The following is a 22,596-nucleotide window of genomic DNA, read 5'->3' as shown; positions in this document are numbered from 1 at the left end:
CAATTATCATTTTTCTAGAAGGGGTGATTTGATAAACTACACCCCTGTCTTATGTAAAAATTAACAAGCTTTAAAAAACTAAATTTAGGGAAGGGAGAGGGCATTAGACTGTAAATTACTTAAGTACTGAAAATTTAATAATTGCGTTATCTTATTCGTTGGCTAAAAAAATTAGGATACTTCAATAGAATTGTTGTTGGATAGTTTAAACTAATAGTGTCTAAACTTTTAACCAATAATTTTGATGTGCAGATGGGGCATTTTGTTAATATCATGATATTTAAGATTCCTAAAATTTATACAATATTTTTTATGAAGATAAGTGTATTACTAATTATTTTTTTATAAGAAATGTAAACCTTACTCTATGCTGAAAAACTATATGGTTAACTATCATAGCAGTGCATTCCGAGTACCCTATCTAGTATCAAAAAAGATACATTAACAAAATAAAAATTATTCTTGTCTAACATTTTCGTAGTGCAGCTACTTTGCAAATAGGTAAGTTCTGTATAATTTTCGCGTGTCTGAACTGTGCAGTATTTTCCATGTTGTATGAAAAATATCTAAGGCCTAAACTTGTTTATGTTCTCTATCCACCTCGTATTTCATTTGTAAATCATGGAAGGAGATAAAATACAATAAACAAAATATATTTTCAACTTTTTGTTTTGTTAGATATGTTGTATATGCATAATTAGGATAATAACATTAATACAGACGCAAATGAACTTCTAAGATGATGAAAGTCCCTCCATGACGTCATAAAAATGAGTGATGAGGAAAGTAGGAGCGGGAAAGAAAACCCCTAAAAATAGATGGATAATACCTCGTTTTATGACGTAACATGCTGATTTTTTAAGGGGCTTTCTTCATCTTCAGAAACTTTATTGTCAAACAAACAAACAAACAGCCCTTTGATGGAGCAACTTTTGTCCAGTTATTTGCTTTGTTTTTAGGAGAACCAAAATTATACACTTAACTTTTTATTATTCATTTTGTCTTTTTGCTTCTTATCTTTGAGAATAAATACCCCCTCCCCCCCCCCCCATCCCCTCTGAGAGTTATTTTCTAAAATTTATGTTTAGATAACATATCCCTTCCCTCTAGAGTGTATAGGTGTGCGTATTATTCAAAATATTTTCCTGGAAATTTGCCAGTCCTCCCAGAAGGGGATGGAGAATTTAGACTGGGGTTTCAGTTGCACTCACAGGGAAGGAGTTGCATCTTCTCCGAATGGGAGGGGAATAAGTAAGGGGTGCTGCTTAGGCATATAAGTTGGGACAATATCAAATGCTTTGTTTATATCACGAAATTTTAGAATAAATTAATTTATATCTAAAGCAAACTTATTTAATATAAAATGCTAGAATACATTTTGCTTTACTTGACATGCCTTTTTATATAAATTTCTTATGAGACAAATTTGATTCTAGATTTTAAGTGTTTATTTAGTGAGAAGTGATTTAAAAAAATGTTTTTTTAAGTTTTCAATTTCGAGAGTTTTGACACTTTAAAGTCACGGATTGTAGAAACAAACATATCTTAGTTATAAAGTATTTTTTTCTGTAAAACAATTTGTTATGTGAATCCTCAAAAATCCTAAACTATTTGCATCATAATTTGATATTTGAAAGTAACCTTCTCCCTCATAGATTTTATGTTCCTAACATTAGTCATAAACGATAACCTATGTTGACTATTTGTTATCTGATTTATAATTGATCTACTGAAAAAGTTACTAAAGTTATATACAGTCAGTAAAAAGTATATTATTTGATTAAAACCTTTTGACATTTATATTAATTGAGTATTACAATTTTACAAAACGATTATTTATATATCTTACATTTCAAACTTATTCAAAAATTTATAATATCAAAATGATTTTAAGTTTTGTTACGAAGCAGAAAATTGGGATTGACACTTAACATACAATTGAATTAAGAATTTACAAGTTTATATCAAAATTTGCGGTCAACTTGTTAAAAACAAGAACAAATAATACAGTAGCTTAAATAAGAACACAATATAGTTATATGGTATTTTACAAGGTCGGATTTGTCTTAATTCAATTTTGTGTATATTACCCTATAAATAATACAGAGAAAATAATGTAAAAAGGCAGCTTATACCAATAATGAAATTAATTCAGGGAAAAACCCGAAACCTATTCGTATTTTTAGCTGTCGTTGGGGGGCAACACATCGTAAAATTGACGACCTCTCCATTTGCCCCCCCCCCCCAAATATTATTTTAGATTTTTTCTATTGTTGGTTATACCTATACCTGGTAAAAAGGTGACTTTTGATAAAAAATATCAATAAAACAGTTGCACAACATTATGAAAATTTATAAATTGAAATAATGAATCTCCTTGTAAATGAAAAATTGAAATTAAAATAAAAAGTATTTTTGCAATTTGGCGGTCAACTTTAAGAGATAAAAAGATTAGGGAGAAAAGGGAATGGGTAAGAACAGGGGAAGGTAGAGGAGTAAATGGGGAAAGGTTAATTAAAGATAAAAAGTGTAAACAGAAGTGTTCCATCAAAACAGTTAAGATTTTGCATGTGCAAATTATTTAAAGCAGGAATATAAGGATGGACTAATCTTCTTCCAATAGTATATTGAGGGAAAGAAAGCGTTGTAGATCAAGCTAAATTTATTTGTTCTATTGTATTGATTAATATTAATAATTGTTTAGCAAATTTGAAGTCATTTTATGTTTATAAAGCACATGTTAAGCGCCTATTTGATACTGTCAAACTGCATACAGTGGACTATGCAGTTAAACAAACAATCCAAAGTTTTACTAATAGTATAATTATTTGCAGTTTTTATGTAACACTGTAAAAAAAAGTGAAGCATGCATGCTCAACATTTTTGATAGTGTTAACAAGCAAAACATTGAAAAACGTGACATAATCAAATTAATCTTTAAACATTTTAATTTTTTTTTCAAAATTCAATTAAAAATTATTCCCTATGTTCTTTTGATTAAAAATAAAAAAATAGTGGGACATGTTTTAATATTTTTGTCATGTTATCTTTTATTTACAGAGTGAATGTAAGTCCTAGAGAAAGAGAGCAAAATGTTGAAAAGCTATAAATGAACATTCAGTCAGAAAAATCAATTAATATAAACAAATGATATAAATCCTCCAAAAACAGATAATGTAAAAAGTGAATTAAAGTATTATAAAAAGTGACTAAAATGGCTTCGATATTAGCGGCGGCTACAGGTTATTTCATTTTTGTGCCTTAAACTTTTAAATTGACATTTTTTTATCGGTTTTATTCAAACTCCTTTGTTTACTTTTAATTTAGCGAATACGCCCCTAGAGGCCGTTAGGGTCACTTAAAGAAAAAGGGAAAAGCCTAAAAATAGTTATAAACCTTTCCTGCCATGAGAAGCTTCACTATGCATTTTTTATGATTATATTACTTTTTGTTATTTAGAAAATTGTCCTTGTTTTATTAATATTTTCTATAGGGGCTAGAGAGTTGATTCTTGGAGAGTCAAATCCTACAATTGATAATTGGACATTCAGGTTTTTAGATTTAATCATATTTTTCAAAAGCAAATTATTTTTATAACATTGTCGGTATAAGAAGTTAACTTGTTGTTTTCTATCTGCTGGTAAATGACACCAAAAGAGTATGGGGAATGCCTTGGTCCATAAACAAGCTCAACTCATTTAAACCATGCACAGTTAGGACTTGGGAACAAAATGTGCAATCAAAGGGTTGGTTGTCTTTTGGATGTTACTTAACTTATTATCCTACAGTGAACGTCAGAATATCGCATCCCAGTACAAACAGATGATGCATTTGGGTTCTCAAGATGATTAATAAATCAAAAAAAAGAACCCCGCTACTATAATCATTTTTGAATTTTGATTTTATAGTCATTTAATTTATCCATTTTGATTTAAATTAAAAACTGTTTAGATTATTTTACCAGTATTCGACATCACTGTTTGCGGCAGCTTCAGTCCTTGTCACTTCCAATCAGTTCTTTGGTAGCCCCATAGAATGTGATTTGGTAAGTATACATTTGTTCCGACTTTGAGTCTTGCATTCTCCGTGTCAAACTAAGGATGTTAAAATGGTATCTATTACTTTTTTTTTGTCTAGACGTAGCACCAATAGCATGAATACAAGGAATATCTTAGCCCATAAATAGATATAATGTATTACCATACACAATTAAGACTTTCAAACAAAGGTCGTGCTATCGAAGGAAACTATTTTATTTACTAGTCCCAAAAGAAACATGAAAATGTTTAACTATTATTTCAGCCGCAAGGAGGAGTGAGTGAAAATACCTTGAAATCTTATTGTTGGATGTATTCAAAGTTCAATCTGCCAGAAAATTTTGGGGTAATATTTAGTTTTCTCAAATTCGTTTAAAAAACAATTTAGATTTATAAGTGTCTTAGGGAAAATATTTTTAAACCATTGCCAAAACTTTGTACATAAAATAATTAAATAATGGAACTAAAAAATTGTATTTTATTTTTGTAATTTTTTTAAAAATAATCAACAGTTCAAAAATCTGTTTTGATGGAGTGTTAACTTCTTTTTCATGTATAAAATTTTGAGAGAAGGTTGAACAAGTTATCAAAAAGGTTATTTTTTCAGTACTTAATTCCTTATGTATATTCTTTTAATTATTAGGTCATTTACAAGTCTCATATATATATTTTAAGGGTTGATTAGTAATAAATGTTGTGGGGCATTTTTGTCAATCGTAGTTCCATTTCCTAAAGTGTTTAAAAATCCAAACTTGTTATTTTTTTAGTTTTCTTACTGCATTGCATTTTAAAGTTGTTTATTGTATTTAATGAGATAATGTTGCTATTATCATATTCAAAATAAATACAATAATAACCTTTAAAATATTTAAACACTAGTCTCTTATTGGACATAAAATGACATCCAATAAGAAAAAGGAATAAAAATATGGGAAAGAAAATTATTTTTTTTCAAAATTAATTCGAGGCATATTGGAATAATAAATATAGGAGAAAGAAAATTATTTTTTTTCAAATTTATTTCTCTTCATACTGGAATAAATATTATTTTTTTTTAAATTTTACTATCAACCAATAAGATATAGGCATGTTATCATAAAAATTTAGAGAACAATAATTTTTATTCCAACATTATCAAAATTAAAGTGTTATATTCTAAAATAAAGGAATTGATAAAGAAATAATATTTTTTTCCAAACTTTTACTACCTCATGCCTATTTCTTATTGGCCAACATCAGAATTCAAAAAGAATAAAAAATTTTCCAACATTTTCATAATTATAAAGTCTCATGTATTGAAAAAGGAATTAATAAAAAAAAATAATTTTTATTCCAAAATTTACTACATCATGCCTATTTCTTATTGGTTGACACCAGGATATAAAAAAAAATAATATTTTTTCCAACATTTTCATAATTATACAATTTCATATTTTAAAGAAAGGAATTAATAAAACAAATTTTATTCCAAACTTTTACTACATCATGCCTATTTCTTCTTGGTTGACGTCAGGATTGTTAAAAAAATAATATTTTTTCCAACATTACACAATTAGGAAATTTCTTATTTTGAAAAAGGAATTTATACAAAAGAAATAATTTCTATTCCTAACTTTTTCTAGATTATGCCTATTTCTTATTGGTTGATTCTAGGATTAAAAAAACATAGTATTCCAACACTAAAAAAAGATGCAGCTAAATTATTTTGGGGTATATTTTTTGTTACAGACAAAGCCCAAGCTTTTTCTGAGGGGGGAGACCCCCCTCAACCCCCCTTCCCCTGAGAGGGGGATACCCCCCTCCACCCCCCCCCCTGACGCTCACAGAATCTTTTAAAACATTACACTTAAAACTAACAAAAGTTTAAACATTCAGGAAATGTCGAGTTATAGAGTAGGTTTGCCAAACAAAAATTTTATAAATACACAAATAAATTAAATTAACATTTATTTTAGGGTAAACATTTAACAAAATAGATATAAAATAACCAGTTGATTTCTTCATGTGTAATTTTGCAAGCAGACACCAAAATCGTTGCCACATCTCCAAGTGACTTTTACATAACCAATAACAGGCAGAATGGAAGGAAGCTAATTCTCCTAAAATATAACAATTATTTTGATAGGTTGGTAATAAAATCTATTTGTCTTTCTATTAAAGCATTAATCTTTGAATTTTAAAATCACAAGTTTAATATTTATAGGACAATTATAACATGTCTAAGTATGTTAAAATTGATGTACATACCAACAGAAAGTCCGTCAGGCAGACACACGGACAGACAGACTTACGGACACAGATTTACAAACAGACAGATGTGGATAAACAGTTGAAGTGACATACAGACAAATGAACAAAGGGGCATTAATTATAGAGAAGCTAGATTTAACAAAACTTACCTTGCAAACACTCGCAGCAAAAAATGGTAGATTCAAGTTTTCTGACAAGCCTAAAATATTTTATATAATTATATTTCTTATAAAAATATTGATAATAATAGCGCGCCCCCAAGCTTCCATGTACAAAGAATGGACAGAAAAAAATGGCCTAAAACCATCCAAGGACCTATGTAAAGCTAAACTGAAAAAAAAACATTCGGACCAGTAATTTCTGAGATCATAAGTATCAGACAAAAAAACATTAATACTTTATGTAATAGTTCAAGACACTAATAAAACTTCCCTGAAAAGTACAATTTAATCGAACAAGCATTTTTTAAAGATAATTAGCTTCAGGCAAAAAATGTACTTTATATAATAAAATAACACTGAACAAAATACCTACGTTTTATCTGACATAACCTCCGCCTAAAACAATGTTCAAATGATTACTAAGTGTTTAAAAACATTGTCGTACATTAAATTAAAGAACTTTATAGGTCAGCTGAATCTTAGTTTCCGATTTTGTATGTGTCACCATCATCCTATCTAAATATTTACTACTAGTTTAAAAAGCTTCAAACTTCTAAAAAAAATCAAAATTTAGTTTTCACAACTTAAGCTATTTTTACGTTTTATTAAATGGAGTTCCAATTAAAAAAAGGGAGGACTTATACTATGGGTGGGGGGGGGGCGTTGGTGATTAATAGAAGAACTATTATACCCCCCCCCCCCCTTTCCTTTCAGCTTTTCCCTTTGACCGGATTAGCTGATATTAGCTTTTGCAATAGTTAGGTTATCTGTCGTACAACTTTGGAAATCAGGGAACAAACGGGTAATCAATTTTTAGTTGATCATTTTATTTGCAGAAAAAGGGGTAAATATAAAGATTTCAAATAATTAGCTAAAATGAAAAATTAAGTTATTTTTATAAAACAGAAAAATTTCATTGTTACAAATAGGACGGTATAAAAAAAATATTTTTGAAGAAAATATTTATCTTTTGAAGAGAGAGAGGGGAAGAGATAGAAATAGCATGTGAGAGAGAAAAAAAGAATTAGATGAAGTGTGGGGGGGGGGGGGTAAATATATAAGTGAAAGAGAGAATGAGACGGTGTATAGGGAGGGAGGGGAAAAGGAAACAGACAGAAATAGAGAGAGGAGAGGGAAAGAAAGGCACAGAGAACCAATAAACATACAGTATAATTAACCCTTTGTGATATGTATTATTTCAGTTTTGAGTTTTTAAGACAGGGTTTAAATCCAACAAACCCAAGTATCATAATTTTAATAATATTTTTAATACAAGAAAGGTCATTTAAAATCATTTCATCAATATTAAGGTCAAGTGACAAAAATTTTAATTTCCACCTACTTCGCCCCCACAGGGGGGCAAAAGTAGACGGACAATTCAAATTTTTGATCACATGACCAAATTTGTTGAAATAATTTTAAAATCCTTTCTCGCATTCACAATATTACGAAAATATGATAAATAACTATTATCTTATCATTTTTTATATTACTAGCGGCTTCGCCCCTAGCCTCTAGGGGCTTCGCCCTATGAAGTAATGGGAAGTCAACCCTCCTAAATAGAAATATTCAAAAAAATATTCTTTGTTTAATTACTCTGTGGTAAAATTAAACCCAGCTTGTGAGTTTTATGCACAAAAATTTTAATTTGTACAAATTAAACCCAGGTTGTTTGCCGTATACACAAAAATTTCAATTCGTAAAAATTAAACCTTGGTTGTTCGCATACACAAAAATTAAAATCTAAAAAAAATATTTAAATTTTTTTTGGGGGGGGGGATTCATGGGAGCTTCGCCCCATGTTGCAGTGGGGTTCCCCCACCCCAATTACTGGTTTTTGTTTACAAAAATTTTAAAAAAATTAGAAATTTTGGAAGTGGGTATTTTTTTTTTTTGGGGGGGGTTGGGGTGTCCCACCCCCCAAGAAAATAGCTTAAAACCACCCGAGGACCAGTGGGTATATTCCCAGAAGGGTAGAGCCTAATTTGATCAGCAGTTACTCAGATTTTACAAAAAATGTAAAAAAAAAAATTTTGGGGGGGTTGGGGGTGTTCCACCCCCCAAGAAAATAGCCTAAAACCACCACAGGACCAGTAGGTATATTCCCTGAAGAGTAGAATCCGATCGGTTCAGTGGTTACCGAGATCTTAAGGGACGGACGGACAGACAGACGGACAGACATCAAGCTACTTTGTATTATAGATATTTGGATGTAATTGTCCTTGTTCATAAGTGAATTTGATGGATACATTATAAGCCAAAATTTTCAAATATTGCATACATACAGCCTTTTAAGAAATAATGGCTTTAATAGTTTCCTTAACACATTCTCTCAGAATTTAAATCATTATAAATCATAAGATATTACACATACCTATTACCTATAGGTGACTTAATATTAAGAGAAAAAATTGTGAACATAACATAACATAGTGGATTCCCTCCAAGCCTTTAGATGGGTGTGATTTACTCCCCCCCCCCCTCCCAGCATAATTGATTTAAGTTTTGAAATGAAATCTTTTTTCTTGAGGGTTTAGCATCCCCTCCACACAGTGAGCCCAGGAATCCACCTTTTTGGAAAAAATTATTTAGGCCCAAAAATCGAACTTTAGAAAATTAATTATTTTAAAAGTCCATGTTAATATTCATCATATTAGAGGAGGTTTGCATTTTTAAATCAATGAAAAATATAAAAGATAAAAGTTTTTATGGCCTTCTGAAGTTGTTACCCTGGAATTCACGGAATTTAGATACAAAAATCTTCCAAAAAAATGTTTATTTTTAATTTTTTTGTTTTACCTGCCATTTAATCAAATATTAACTTAGAACGTAATGTAATACCATTTTAGAACCGTTGTGCAATTATCTAACGCTGGATAACAAGAAACAAAATAGTTTTGTAGAAAAAAAACTCTTAAATCCATATTAAAGACAGACAGTGAAATTGCAAGAAAAGGCACATTGAATATTTTTTTATGCTCTGATTCAAATACCTTGATCTTTTTAGCAACGAGATGAAAACTTTTAGGATTGAGTTCTAGCATTATTTAGGCAATATATAAGAAGATCCCGTTGGTCTTATTAACTTTCACTTAGTTGCTTAAGCTCTATAGACATTTTTGTAAAGGTCATACGCAACCTTATTAAGCTAAATTTAGTGTATAATCCTTATTTAAAAGAAACAGAAGGATCTTGCTAATCACTGAACCGATATGGTTCTCCTTCAAATAGGTTCACATAAGTCCTGGAAAGGTTAATAACTATTTTGGAGGAGGGTACTACCACCCTCCAAAGAGTAATTGCCCCCCCCCAAAAAAAATAAAAAAAAATTTCTTCAATTTTTCTTTTTATAAATAAAAGTAAGACTGGATGTTTGTTGACTCAAACTGTTGTTTAAAAGCTTTGACACAAAAGTACATCATTTTGATTAAAATGTATGTTTAGAAAAGGGTTGGTAACTTGTAATATTTTAAACAGTTTAATTAATATAATTTTGCAATTTACAGCATTTGATGCTTTAATTTTTTTTGTCCTTTGAACTCAAGAAAGCAGTTGATGATATTGTATCTAAAAATGCTTTACATTTTAAAGTTTTTTCATATAAAACCATAGTGAAGCATAACTTTTTAGTTGATAAACCAAATATTTAACATAAACCTAGTATATTCACTATAAAAATACTATGGATCAATGTTGGAAGGTGCTTAAAATCACTTGCTCATGTTCGTGGATAGTCCTCTTTAGTAAGATCTTAATTTTTTTTTTGTTGTAAATGTTGATTTTTGGCCAGCCAGGCCGGAAAGAATTACGGGGAGGGAGGAAAGCCCAGACCAGCCTAGCCAAAATTTTCACAAAATATAAATAAAGTAGTTCATTTAATTTAAGGCAGGGGATGAGAGGTTCTAGGCTGACCTGGCCCTGCCTTCCCCCCCCCCCCCCCCTATTAACAGAACAAAAAGTAGGGGCCAGGGGGGCGGAGGGGAATATAATACAAAATCTTTTCATCAGCTAGTTAAAATATTTAATTTTAAAATAAGTAAAAATTTGTCAAAGCATTAAAATTTTACATTTTTTTAAGCGGGGGGGGGGGGGGGGGAGATGTTTTGCACCACTCGTCGCCCCTGGGGATGAGGGGGGGGTGACTTTTAGGTTAAAGGAATTTTTCTTATATACATATATTATATATATATCAAAGTACATTTTGTTGAAATAGATTTAAAAATAAGCGAATTGGAAGAAAAATGTCTTAATTTTCCCTTTTTTTTGGGGGGGGGGGGGTGAATTAACCCCTCCCCAGTAGCCCCAGTGGGGGTTTAGGGTAAATTTTGTATCTAATACAGAGTACTCTAAATACCTTTCAATTAAAAAAAAAAGAATTGAATTTTATTGAAAAAATGAGAAAGTTAAGATAAGAATTATGAATATTATTCACTTTGGGGGGGATATCTTGGCCCCCCAATCATCTTGGGCGGGGGGGAGGGGGTAATTTTGTTAATTCTGTAAAAGGTACTATAAAAACCTTCCAATTAAAAAAAAATTGTTCGATTTGGTTAAAAAATAAGGAAGTTATTAATTTTTTCCACAAAATTTGATTCCTGGGCTCACTGTGCTCCACCAAGAAATAACACATCCTCCCTGACGAAGGTTCTATTAAATGTACCACTTTCATATCCCATCAGAGGGTAAATTTTGAGTTTGCTATCCACTAAAATAGTTTTTTTTTTGGCTAATACAGTGTGATTTTTTATGAGAACTTTTTTGAAAGCAACTTTATCCCACTTATAGTTATCAGAGTTTAATGATTAATGGCTTATTTTCTTCGTTTTTTAATGCAATTAATAGAACACCAAAAAAATATTTCAGTTTTTATTTAAAACGTACAGTAGAATCTAAAATTCAAAACTTAGGTGTCAACATCTAAAAATGGTTTTAGCGCATTTTTCTTATCCTAAATCTTCTACCCTTTGCAAGAAAAAAATTGGATTTTCTGTAGTCGACTTTAGGGGGCTAGTACTACCTCCCTGGTTGAGATATGACCTTCAAACTTTGATATGTTTTATTTGAGCATACGAAAAATGCGCTAAAACCAATTTTAGATGTTGACACCTAAGTGTTGAATTTTAGATTTTACTGTACTTTTTAAATAAAAACTGAAATACTTTTTTGTTGTTCTATTAATTGCATTAAAAAACGAAGAAAATAAGCCATTAATTATTAAATTCTGATAACTATAAGTGGGGTAAAATTGCTTTCAAAAAAGTTCTCATAAAAAAAACACACTGTATAAATGCTAAATTTTTGTTAGGGGCATTGTGGAAGGAAAGCATTGCCAAGCGATGATCAAGAGATGTACAACAGGTACTACCAATGGGTGCCCCTCTGCCTTTTTGGACAGGTAAAATATTTTTAGTAAAAGCCCTTTTTGGTATATAACTAGGCAAAATTACATTTTTGTAAATTGACACCTAAACCAGTCTTCCTTTTGCAATTTTTGTCTGGGTGCTTAGCAGCTTAACATTTGCAAAGGGTCATAAAAAATATCATATATTTCAAAAATTAACTACTTTTTAACAAGAAATGGTTAGAACAATATAAAAAACACTGCAGCTTTTTAAGTGTAATTTTTTCAGGCCTTTCTATTCTATTTACCGCGAGCATTATGGTTATCTATGGAAGGAGGTCTAATGAAACATCTAGCTAAAGATAAACAAGGTATCAAACAATATAGTTAAAAGCTTTCAAATGTTATAAAAACAATTCAATTTAAACAAAAACATTTAAGATATTTGTATATGTCTTTTTAAAAATCAGTAAGATTTTTTTTTCAAAATGTTTATACATCTGCGGAATGTTGATTTTTTTGTATGTTAATACTTATCGTTAATTAAATAACAAATAAGAGTCAATTTTCTTAACGATCTTTAAATAACAAATTTAAAAAAAAGTTTTTTTTTACTGAAGCTGAAGATTTTCATAACTACTAAATCTATCAATTTTTTATTTTTAGGGAATATTCACATAGGATGATAGGTCCCAGGATTGTTTTAGGCTAGTTTAATTTAATATTTAAGTGTTGGGATGGCTTTAGGCAATTTTCCCTTCTTACACCTTAGATATTTACAGTTCATAGATGAAAAGGGCACAGCTGCTAGCACAACATTAAAGCAACTGTTTAATAAATTTTAGAGACTTTTTTTAACTGTAATGAATCTTTGCTATAATTTATTTTATGTAACATTAAGGTAAAGTAATAGAAGCCATGGAAGAAAAATGTGATTCTCTAATGGCAAATTATACTGAACATCTTTATGGAAAATATAACAGGAATATTTTACAAGATTTTAAAGGATTTAATAGAGTAAAAGTTAATATACATATTCAGTTGAATCAAAACAAGAGAGATATCGTCTATAGATACAAAACAAGACAAAATAAATTGTTAAACACGGACTTTTAAGTAACAAAATTGAAATCTTTAAGTGATAAAAAAGCAAGAAATAAAGTTTGTAACTGCTTTTTTTTGATGCACTAAGTGTTGATCTATGTATTTTCAATTTTATGTCAACACAACAGATCTATAGTACAGATGTATATACAGATAACTACCTGTCGCCCTTTTCCGATGACCTTTTTCGTCTGCTACCAAATTGTTTTCTGCTATTGGGCTGTGTTAATATTCCCGAAGCTATTGGTTGATTTTCAAAGACCCAATTGAGAGTCTGAACAAGGTCCTTGGGATGGGCACTTACAGTTACTTAACTTCCTCTCCCTCTAGTGTTTTACTCTAATGTCAATACAATATCTTTAATTTCAAGCGGGTAAACTGATAGACATGAATATCAATGCAGCAATGCGAGACAAAACAGTTTGCCTAATTAAAGCTAAATGCTATTATGCATGCATAAAAAACTAAAAGTATTCAATTGGTGGAGGGTTAATTTAGGGTCTAATTTTGTACAGTCCATACTTTGTATTTCGGGTTTTCTAGAGATTTTAAATATCTTCTAAAAGATTTATTTACTGTAATATACAAAATCAATTTTACAGTATTACAACTTTCAGGATCAGTATTTGAATAGCTATTTGCCCTGGTACATTTTCGGACTACTGGGTATCTGTAACAGTACAATTTAGAGCAATATATCTACAGTCACTAATAGAACACCTATAGCCCCTCCTTAATATTTATAGGTTATGTTAAGGTTGCTGAAGCAAAAAATCAAGTTTTTAAAAAATTTAGTCAGTGGGGATATGTGAAGGATAAAGTAAGAGTACAAGTAATCCATTTAGACAGTTCTACTTTTGGACTTTTCAGGGAAGCTTATACACCAGATTATCATTTACTCTAATAAAGTAAAACATGTATCTGGCACCCAACCATCCCATTCCCTTCCCTCTTTTTGGATGAAAGAACTGACCAATAAATTTATGACCAAAAAGCAACCTAGATTGACGACAATTTTCCCCTGTACACAATTCTTTTTTTCTACTCCAGAAAAGTAGATCATCGAACATAAATATAGACAGACTAACATATAGAAAACTTCATTCATAAAACTTTTGAATCTTGAATAAAATTATTTACAGATATTATTTTGCATTTCTTCTGTGTGAAATCCTCAACCTTTTTATAGTATTTTGGTAAGTATTTTTTATCATTTTATTAACAAAAAAAGTTTAATAAGTTTTCTTTGAAATGCATATTGAAATGAAATAAAAATTGGCGGATTTTCATGACCTAGAAATATTAGTTACTTATAAAACATATACTATAAATTAATTTTTGTGATTCCTAGCCAACTCTGCTACTAAGATGTCTGTATCTTGTTATTGCTGCTCACCTTATTAATTATGATTATTACATTATAGTCAGGTGGTGATAACAGATAAATTTCTACAGAACAGCTTTCTTACTTATGGTTCCGATGTTTTTAGGTACAATTTATATTTTCTTGTAATTTTATGTAAAGATAAAATATGACGACATTTCCTTTTGCCGTAAGTATAAAATCATTAGCAATTTTACGGGCGTACGAGTATATGATGTAGAAATAACTTTAACTTCGTTATTTATTATAGCTTTAATAAAAAGTTTTATTAATTCTTATCTTAAATAAGAAAATTTATTCTCTTTTTTATTATCAAAGCAGACTGAGGCCACCGTCGTCTTAAAACATTTTACTGTCTTATACTTTACTATTTACATTGATCCAGATTCGTTCTTTCTGTGCAAATATTTAATTTATTTCTCAAATTCAGATATTATAATATACCCGAAGAAGAGAGAGATATGCTTGGCAATTATAATCCTATGTGTCAAGCTTTTCCAAGGGTGAGTATATCCATTACCCTATCCTTGTATCCCTGATAATTTAGATACAGTGATGTACAAGAATAAGGATATACCTACATTTCTAGGACTTGAGTATAGAGATGCGTTGCTTAAAATATTGTACCTTGCTGTCTTAGGAACCAATTTTCCAAAAATCAGATAAATTGGACAATTACAATTATATACAAAATGTTATTGTCAAAAAGTTTAAAATCAGCGTATTTTAAATGACTTACTGGTAACCTAAATCGTACCTAACTGTTACAGGAATCATTATGCAAAGTTTGGAATCGATAGGACAATTCTAACCTGTTTTAATTAACGAAAAGATATAACCGTTACGGACCTACGCACGGACCTTAATTATAGAAAAAGCTTTGCTTTTAAAAATACTTAGTTAACTATCAAAATGTTAGATATTGGGAATGTATTTGGACATTTATTGCTGTTTGATAGCTAATTTTTAAAAATAGTTATGGAATAAAGACGACATATAAAAAACCTTTTTATGTTTATACTCAGGTGGCAAGCTGTACATATTTTCGGTACGGAATGGCAGGAAGACAAGAGAGTTTACAAGCTCTGTGCATTCTGGCTTTGAATATCATTATAGGTATATTATAATATACTTGTGTTTGTACCCCTAGCATCGAAGGGCTTTGCATTTAAACGGGTAGGAAGGTGGCAGAAAACTAGCTTAAACCCAACCTTGAACCTATGTAAAGCTTCTCTAGAAAACTGGATCAGTAAATTTAGTTATTGAAATTGTAAGCTTAGTAGATAAAAAACCTTACTTCGTTATACATATAATAGAATTATCCAAATGAAATTTTGAAAACTTATGATATAATCAATCCCTGCTGTTTTTTTTATATATATATATATAGCAAATAAACCTATTTCTTGGTCGGACTATAACTTTTATTCCATGCAGAAGATATAAAAAAGAAAGATAGTCCTTTCCTTTCATATTTTCAAACTAATTAATTCCGTTAAATTATATGTTATAGATAAAGTTTACTTGATTCTATGGATCTGGTATGTCATCTTGGTTATTGCGGCGCTTTTTAGGATCTTTCAAAGGTAAACATAAAATAACTATTCCAGTATGGCTTTAGAAACAAATACTTCTTCTAATTAGAACCGCTTCTCAGCTATTCAGAAAAATCATGTATTGTATCATATAAGGTACCTTCGCAGAATGCCGCTAAATATGATAGACACAGACAGTCAACTTGTATTTTACAATAAAAGCTCATAATAATCTTTATAAAAATTCTATACACTATTATTTTATGACAGCCGTGCAAATCTTAATCTAAAGTTACTATTTTTTAATTTAGACTTTTACAAACAGTTTCACAATATCGCTACATCCTACTCAAGCTTAGAATGCATCGATACTTTAGGTAATTTTCATTGTAATTTAGTTTTTTTTTTTAATGAAACTCATCAATTGAAACATCAAATAAAGCCTATGCCTTTAGTTTTTATATTCATGATGTAAACTATTCAAGGATATAACCTTCCCCCTCCCTTTTTTTCTAAAAATAAATTTAAAATTAGGGTGAGGAAGTTTTTTTTCTTAAACCTAACCTCTGTTTGAGGCAATGCGCGATGTATACCCTCGGTGCTCTAACACTTAAAAAGATTAACCAAACGAATTTACAATATATCATAAAGAAAGAAGGGGGGGGGGGTTGTGTTCGTCAAGGCTCTTTTAGGGAAAGCGCCACAATTTGTCTAATCTGTACTTTTTATTCAGGGACAAAGAACAATGTGCCAACATCCGTGGCTATGTTAACAGTTGTAGTATTGGGGATTGGTATGTTTTTATTTCCTGTAGGGCTTTCAATCCAATACATTTCCATTGGATTTAATACAGTGCTGACACATATTCAATAATCATGTATCTTAGGATTAAACCCAGTTTTGTTGGCCACTTGGAAACAATGGCCCTGGCCACTTTTCACTATCACTATCTGCTAAAAACTGTCTGCAATAACATGCGATTAATAAACATTACTAACACTTACACCACTGTGTATATTACAATTTTTTGAACCTAGTAATAGTGTCTAACTTTTTATCTTTGTGACGTAACAAAAATCGAAGGATGAGAGGGAAGGTGGGAAAGGAAACCCCTAAAAAAGAGATGGATTTTTGTTACGTCACAAAGATAAAAAGTTAGACACTATTACTAGGTTCCATTTTTTTCTTTATCAGGAAAGGGAGAGGACATTGACTGTAAATTTTCTGGCACCCAAAGTTTTATAAACACGTTCATATGCGCAAAACAATCATATTGATCAAGGAAATATTCTATGCTTTTAGACTGAGATTATATATGTATTTGTATAACTTAAAACATTTGTATTTAGGTTTGTTCTGTATCAAATGAGTAAAAATATGAACAGACGGTTATTCTACTTATTTTTGAACAAACTTTCTAAAGTGGAGAAAGATGGTATAAAGGTATACTTAGTGATTTTTAAAACAAATTATTGTTTACCTAGTTAGGTTGGTGCAAAAACGGTTATCCGGCTGATTTCTATCGCCAGATATCCAGTTAACCGGCCGGATATCCGGTGTTTTGGTAATATCCGGTAATGGCCAGATATCCAGCCGGATACCGGATATCCGGTATTATAAATAGCCGGAAAATTTCGTTTTTGTTTCATTGATAATGATTGCAACCACCAATCTGTTATATATTAGACTTGAATTGTCAAGTTGACCGTTCAGTCTGAGAGTAACGCACATTGAAATGAAGCTAATAATGCATTTCTATTTATTTAGAAACCACTGCTGAAAGATGACACAACAGAGACAGTAATAGCTGGTTTAGAGGAGCCTGACTCTGCTAACAAGAAAAAGAAAGATGAGAAAGAGGACAAGGTTTATAACACTTGTAATACAAATTTTCAGAATGTCTTCGAAACCGATTAATATCCGCCAGATTAGAAACGTATTGTTAGTCCGGGCCTTCGTTCCCTCAGGGCTAGCAAAACTGGTTTAAATCTTTTTAATATCCGCGGAAGGCAGTCTATAATACAATGCGATAAATAACTATTAAAGCTTATCAAATAATTTCAGCACTATTAGGTATTTTTAAAAAAAAATCATAAAATACTTGTATTGCAACATAGAAATATTTGTAAACAAGGATGACAACATCCATAAGTAGCGAAGCACAAAAAATCGTCGATTGGAATACGTAGATTTAAAAGGTTTTTACGAAAATCAAGAATAGATAAGATGCTCATAACAATAGGAAAAATTATTTTGATACAGATATCCCTTAAAAGTTTGAAAATTGCTTCAAAATATACAAAGATATGGGGAAATATGTAAAACATATAAAAATAGCCAAAAACCTGATAAAAGGCAGTCTGGCCGTCATGGTTATTTTATTAAAACGACAAAAAATTTAATTTTTAAATCCTTAACTTAAAAAATTTGGAAAATCGGACCTTATACACTGAAGATATGGAAAAAAGTGTTAAATATATAAAAATAGCCTAAAACCTGCTAAAAAGGCAGTCTGGCCGTCATGGTTATTTTGTTTAAAAGACGGGAAATTTAATCTTCATATTTATAACTGAAAAATTTTGAAAATCGGACTATAAATACTGAAGATATGGAGAAAAATGTTAAATATATAAAAAACAGCCTAAAACCTGCTAAAAAGGCAGTCTGGCCGTCATGGTTGTTTTCTTTAAAAGACGGAAAATTTAATTTTGATATCTATAACTGAAAAAATTTTGAAAATCGGACCATAAACACTGAAGATATGGAGAAAAATGTGAAAAATATAAAAATAGCCTAAAACCTGCTACAAAGGCAGTCTGGCCTTCATGGTTGTTCCTTTAAACGACGGGAAATTTAATTTTGATATCTGTAACTGAAAAAATTTTGAAAATCGGACCATAAACACTGAAGATATGGAGAAAAATGTGAAAAATATAAAAATAGCCTAAAACCTGCTAAAAATCGGTCCGAACGCCATTGATGTTTTGAAGTCAATTGTGCTCCTTAATGATGGGAATGTTGTCAAAAAATTTCAGCATTCTATCTTTTATAGGAGCTGAGTAAATCCCATTTCCCCCATAGCGTTACGGACTGACGGACTGACTGACGGACTGACTGACGGACTGACGGACGGACAAAGTGAATTATAGAGTAGCTTCGCTACTAAAAAGTTTAAAGAAACATTATTTTTATATGACATGGCCCTTAGTCAAAAGTTATTCCTGAAAATTAGACATACACATTACCTTACAAAATCAATTTTCTTGTCGTTCAAAATTGTTAACATTTTAGGGAGATAAAGACAAAAAAGATGAGGAGAAGAAAAAAGAAGAAAAAGAGGTAATAATAAATTCAAAAGTATAGATGAATTCTTTACTTAACTACTTGCCTAATTTCGTATTGACCCCTAGTATAGCAGGGGAAAACAAAGTAATCGAACTTTGTTTTCTTAATCAAGCTGTAAGAAGCGTATTTCTATTTTTTTGAAATTTTTGTAACATAATCAAGTTTGACCAGACTGCCTGAACATGACAAACTGTCATAAAATCAATCCTATTTTGCATCATATCTGAAACAATCTTTCAATTCAATTAGTTGGATGTACATATATTTTTATTTGTTTATGTGTTATTCACAAAATCTCAAGAATAGCTAAACAAGGATGACAACATCCATAAAAGCGAAGCTCTGAAACGGTATGACAGATAAACATTAACTATTGGAGAATGTCAGAACTGAATATACAAAATTTGAACAAAAGGTTTGACAAAATTATACGTAAATTTGTTCCAAAAACTCCTTAAATACAGAATTCTGTTTAAGGACATACTGACATTTTTAGGACTTGATTATAGAGATGCTTCGCGTAAAATATTGTACCTATTGTAGTAGGAATCAGTAATCCAAAAATCAGATCAATCGGATGATTTTATCACATAAAAATTGTTGTTCAAAAAGTAAAAAGCAACATGTTTAAAATGGACGTACGGACATTCTGATGACGACTACAGAGTTGCTATGCTTTCTAAATTGTACCTAACTACTAAAGGAATCATCATGCAAAGTTTGAAATCAATAGGACAATCCTAACATCGTTCAATAGGACAATTAACGAAAAAAGCTATCCGTTACGGACGGACTGACTGACCGACCCTAATTATAGAAAAGCTTCGCTTTTAACAATTCAAACACAGTACCTGACAGGTTATAGGCTTCTAGGTGAAAGGAAGAAGGTTTATTAAAGTAAACTTTCAATAATTTTCAGAGCCCTGAAAGACGAACAAAGAAAGAGAAAGAAGAAGAGGAAGGTAAACATTGTTTTCAATTCCACGGACAAAGGATAAATGGAAACAGAATAAAAACTTTTGAAGATTGTCGAGTGGAAGTCTTTCTTGTTAATAACCCCCTCAAGAATGTTTACCACCAGGTCGACGCCACTCTTCAATTTTTAAGTTTGTTTAACATTGATCTTCATTTTTTACTTTTTTTACTTAAACATTTTTTAACTGTAAGTCTGGAACTTTTTCTAAGATCAACTTTATATCATGTATTTGTATGAATAAGATTATTTTTAGCCTATTTGCATATATTAGAGACATCTAACCTTAATTTAATCGTTTAAAAATCTTTGAAATGGAAAAAAATTAAGGGGGCAGTCGGACTCAACCCCCAGAATACCTAATTATAAACCTTACCTGGACCTATGAGAAGCTACATTGTAAAGGAAAAACATATCGGTTCAGTTGTTACGTACAAAAAAATAAATTCACAAAAGACATACATCCTGGTACTAATATAAGAATTTACATTTTAGATGAATTCAAATGGATACCAAGAAAGATATCCCACAACCTAAAAGAGACTGCAGAAGAAGAAACAAAACAAAGGAAGGGAAGAAATATGTTAATGAGTAGCCCCGCCAAAAAATCTGGGGACAGAAAATGATAAAATCATCCAAACAAAATAATGGGCGGCAAAGTAAAAGTGTTTTTAATTAAACAAAAAAAATTTATTTTGAACATCACATTATTTTTTCATTTTTTACTATTAAACTACATAAACGTTATAAATTTTGCTCCTATGGTAGCATTGGTTTACATTTACTTCAATTTACGGTCATTTTGTAGTAAAAAAATTATATCAAAATGCAGCATTAAGCTCATGACATTTTCTTTTCCTTTGTTTTCCAATAAAATATTTTGTAAGAAAGTTAAATTGTTGAATTTTAATATTTATGTTTTTAATATTAGTCAATAACCAAGAAAGATGCGATATATAAAGTATCCGCTAGCGAAAGAATAGATGCATAACTAAAATTAAGTTTAAAGCATGCATTTTAACCTTTTAGTATTAGAAAACTGTTAAATGTAAAAGCCATTTTTCACATTTTACTAGAATTTATCCTAAAATTAATTCTCATTCTTTATGTTTTGTAGTTATTTATTATGTTTCATTATGTTTTAAGTGTTATTTTTATTATGTTAGCTATTGTGCAAAATATATGTTTGAAATTGTTATTTTTATTATTTAGTATATTTGCGATTACTTTTATGTAATGAAATCTTCCAATTTTTAACATGTACAAAACGGCCTGCTTAATTGCTTCAAGATCCATGTCAGATCTATATAGGAAACTAGAAATGCCTGGATGTACCATCCAGGTTTAGATAAATTGGTAAAAATAATTGTTTCCTTCTGTTATGATACATTATTGATATTGATTCTTATATAAAACATCATCCTGAAACATTATTTTCAACAAAAAAGGGGTTTTAGCTTTTTTGTTTAATTTCTTCTATGGTTGAATCGAATCCGGTAGATAGGAACCGGTTCTCATCCATACGAAAAAACTATGTCTAGCATCGTATTAAATCCAGTTTTCTACGAATATAAAAATGTACAATCATAAGATTAAAACCAGTTTTTTTAGCCAGTGCTTTCGGCACCTCGGGCCAAAAAACTGGTTTTAATCTTATAATTGTACATTCTATATCCGCGGAAAGCCGTTTATAATACGATGCGAGAAATAACTTTTATTGCTTCTCCACTTAACAAAAGGAAAATTTTTCTACAAACAAATTTTGTTGCAATTTAAAATATGTTTAAATTTCCGTCACAAATATATTCTCCGTTATGGCTGAGTGGGCTAAGGCGTTATTTTATTTTTTTCTCTTCATATCTAATTCATATCTTAAAACTCAGGATCGACTCTGCTTAAGAAAAAATGTGATTCAAATCAGGTTTTTCAGATATTTTTTTCAATATATATATCCTTTTCCATTAAAATGCTTATATCATAGGAAACCCAGCAGCCAATGCAACATGCAAAATTTAAACTGATATAATTAAATTTAGAATATCAACTTTTTAAGTAATGGTGAATTTTTCTCAAATCATGAAAACTGAAATCTGAATTTGCGTCACCCTTCAACATTGCATATGACTGCGTATGACTTAGAGAAACGACATCTATAAAATCATGGAATATAAATATTAACATATTCAAAGAAAAACATATTTTCTGTATATGCATTAAAAAGCATTTTGCTTCCAAGCTTCTATATTAGAATTTTTAATTATATGCCTAAAATTTGGGTGAAAATTCCTTTCCTAAATAGCGCATGGGTTAACACGCTGGTTTGTCATCCTTAAAATCCAGGTTCTAGTCTTGCAAAGTTACACATTTTTTATCAAAAATTCCGTTGACAACAAATTAATCTTTCCTTATTACATATCAATTTCACGAATCGATTAATTCATTTATGAATCAAAAATATGTCAAGGG

The 22,596-nt window shown here is 30.3% G+C and overlaps 1 protein-coding gene and 1 long non-coding RNA gene across 2 annotated transcripts; one reads left to right on the top strand and one right to left on the bottom strand.

Moving 5' to 3' along the window:
* Window positions 1–3,064: 3,064 nt before the first annotated feature.
* LOC145325107 (innexin inx2-like) lies at window positions 3,065–21,328 on the top strand. Its single transcript, XM_080167953.1, has 19 exons — window positions 3,065–3,242; window positions 3,494–3,551; window positions 3,952–4,045; window positions 4,303–4,383; window positions 11,754–11,843; window positions 12,079–12,160; window positions 12,691–12,772; window positions 14,036–14,089; window positions 14,318–14,383; window positions 14,708–14,780; window positions 15,303–15,393; window positions 15,791–15,863; window positions 16,124–16,189; window positions 16,546–16,605; window positions 17,162–17,255; window positions 17,580–17,678; window positions 19,104–19,151; window positions 20,077–20,119; window positions 20,626–21,328. Exons 1-19 carry the CDS (start codon window positions 3,215–3,217, stop codon window positions 20,754–20,756), a joined length of 1,413 nt encoding a protein of 470 aa, XP_080024079.1. The 5' UTR covers window positions 3,065–3,214; the 3' UTR covers window positions 20,757–21,328.
* LOC145324218 (uncharacterized) lies at window positions 5,968–6,888 on the bottom strand. Its single transcript, XR_013881212.1, has 3 exons — window positions 6,822–6,888; window positions 6,437–6,486; window positions 5,968–6,136 (listed from the first exon to the last, which is right to left on the bottom strand). It is a non-coding gene; the product is annotated as an uncharacterized LOC145324218 (long non-coding RNA).
* Window positions 21,329–22,596: the final 1,268 nt, after the last annotated feature.

The sequence above is a fragment of the Acartia tonsa genome, chromosome 7 (genome assembly GCF_053477335.1).
Source record: "Acartia tonsa isolate MP-2025a chromosome 7, ASM5347733v1, whole genome shotgun sequence".
NCBI lineage: Eukaryota > Metazoa > Arthropoda > Copepoda > Calanoida > Acartiidae > Acartia > Acartia tonsa.
This window is presented reverse-complemented; position numbering and strand designations above follow the sequence as displayed.

Coding starts and splice junctions, on each gene's coding strand:
- LOC145325107 (XM_080167953.1), top strand. CDS start 3,215: ATGGCTTCGATATTAGCGGCGGCTACAG. Junction 15,864..16,123: donor CTTTTTAGGATCTTTCAAAG/GTAAACATAAAA, acceptor TTTTTAATTTAG/ACTTTTACAAACAGTTTCAC. Junction 17,256..17,579: donor TGGAGAAAGATGGTATAAAG/GTATACTTAGTG, acceptor CTATTTATTTAG/AAACCACTGCTGAAAGATGA.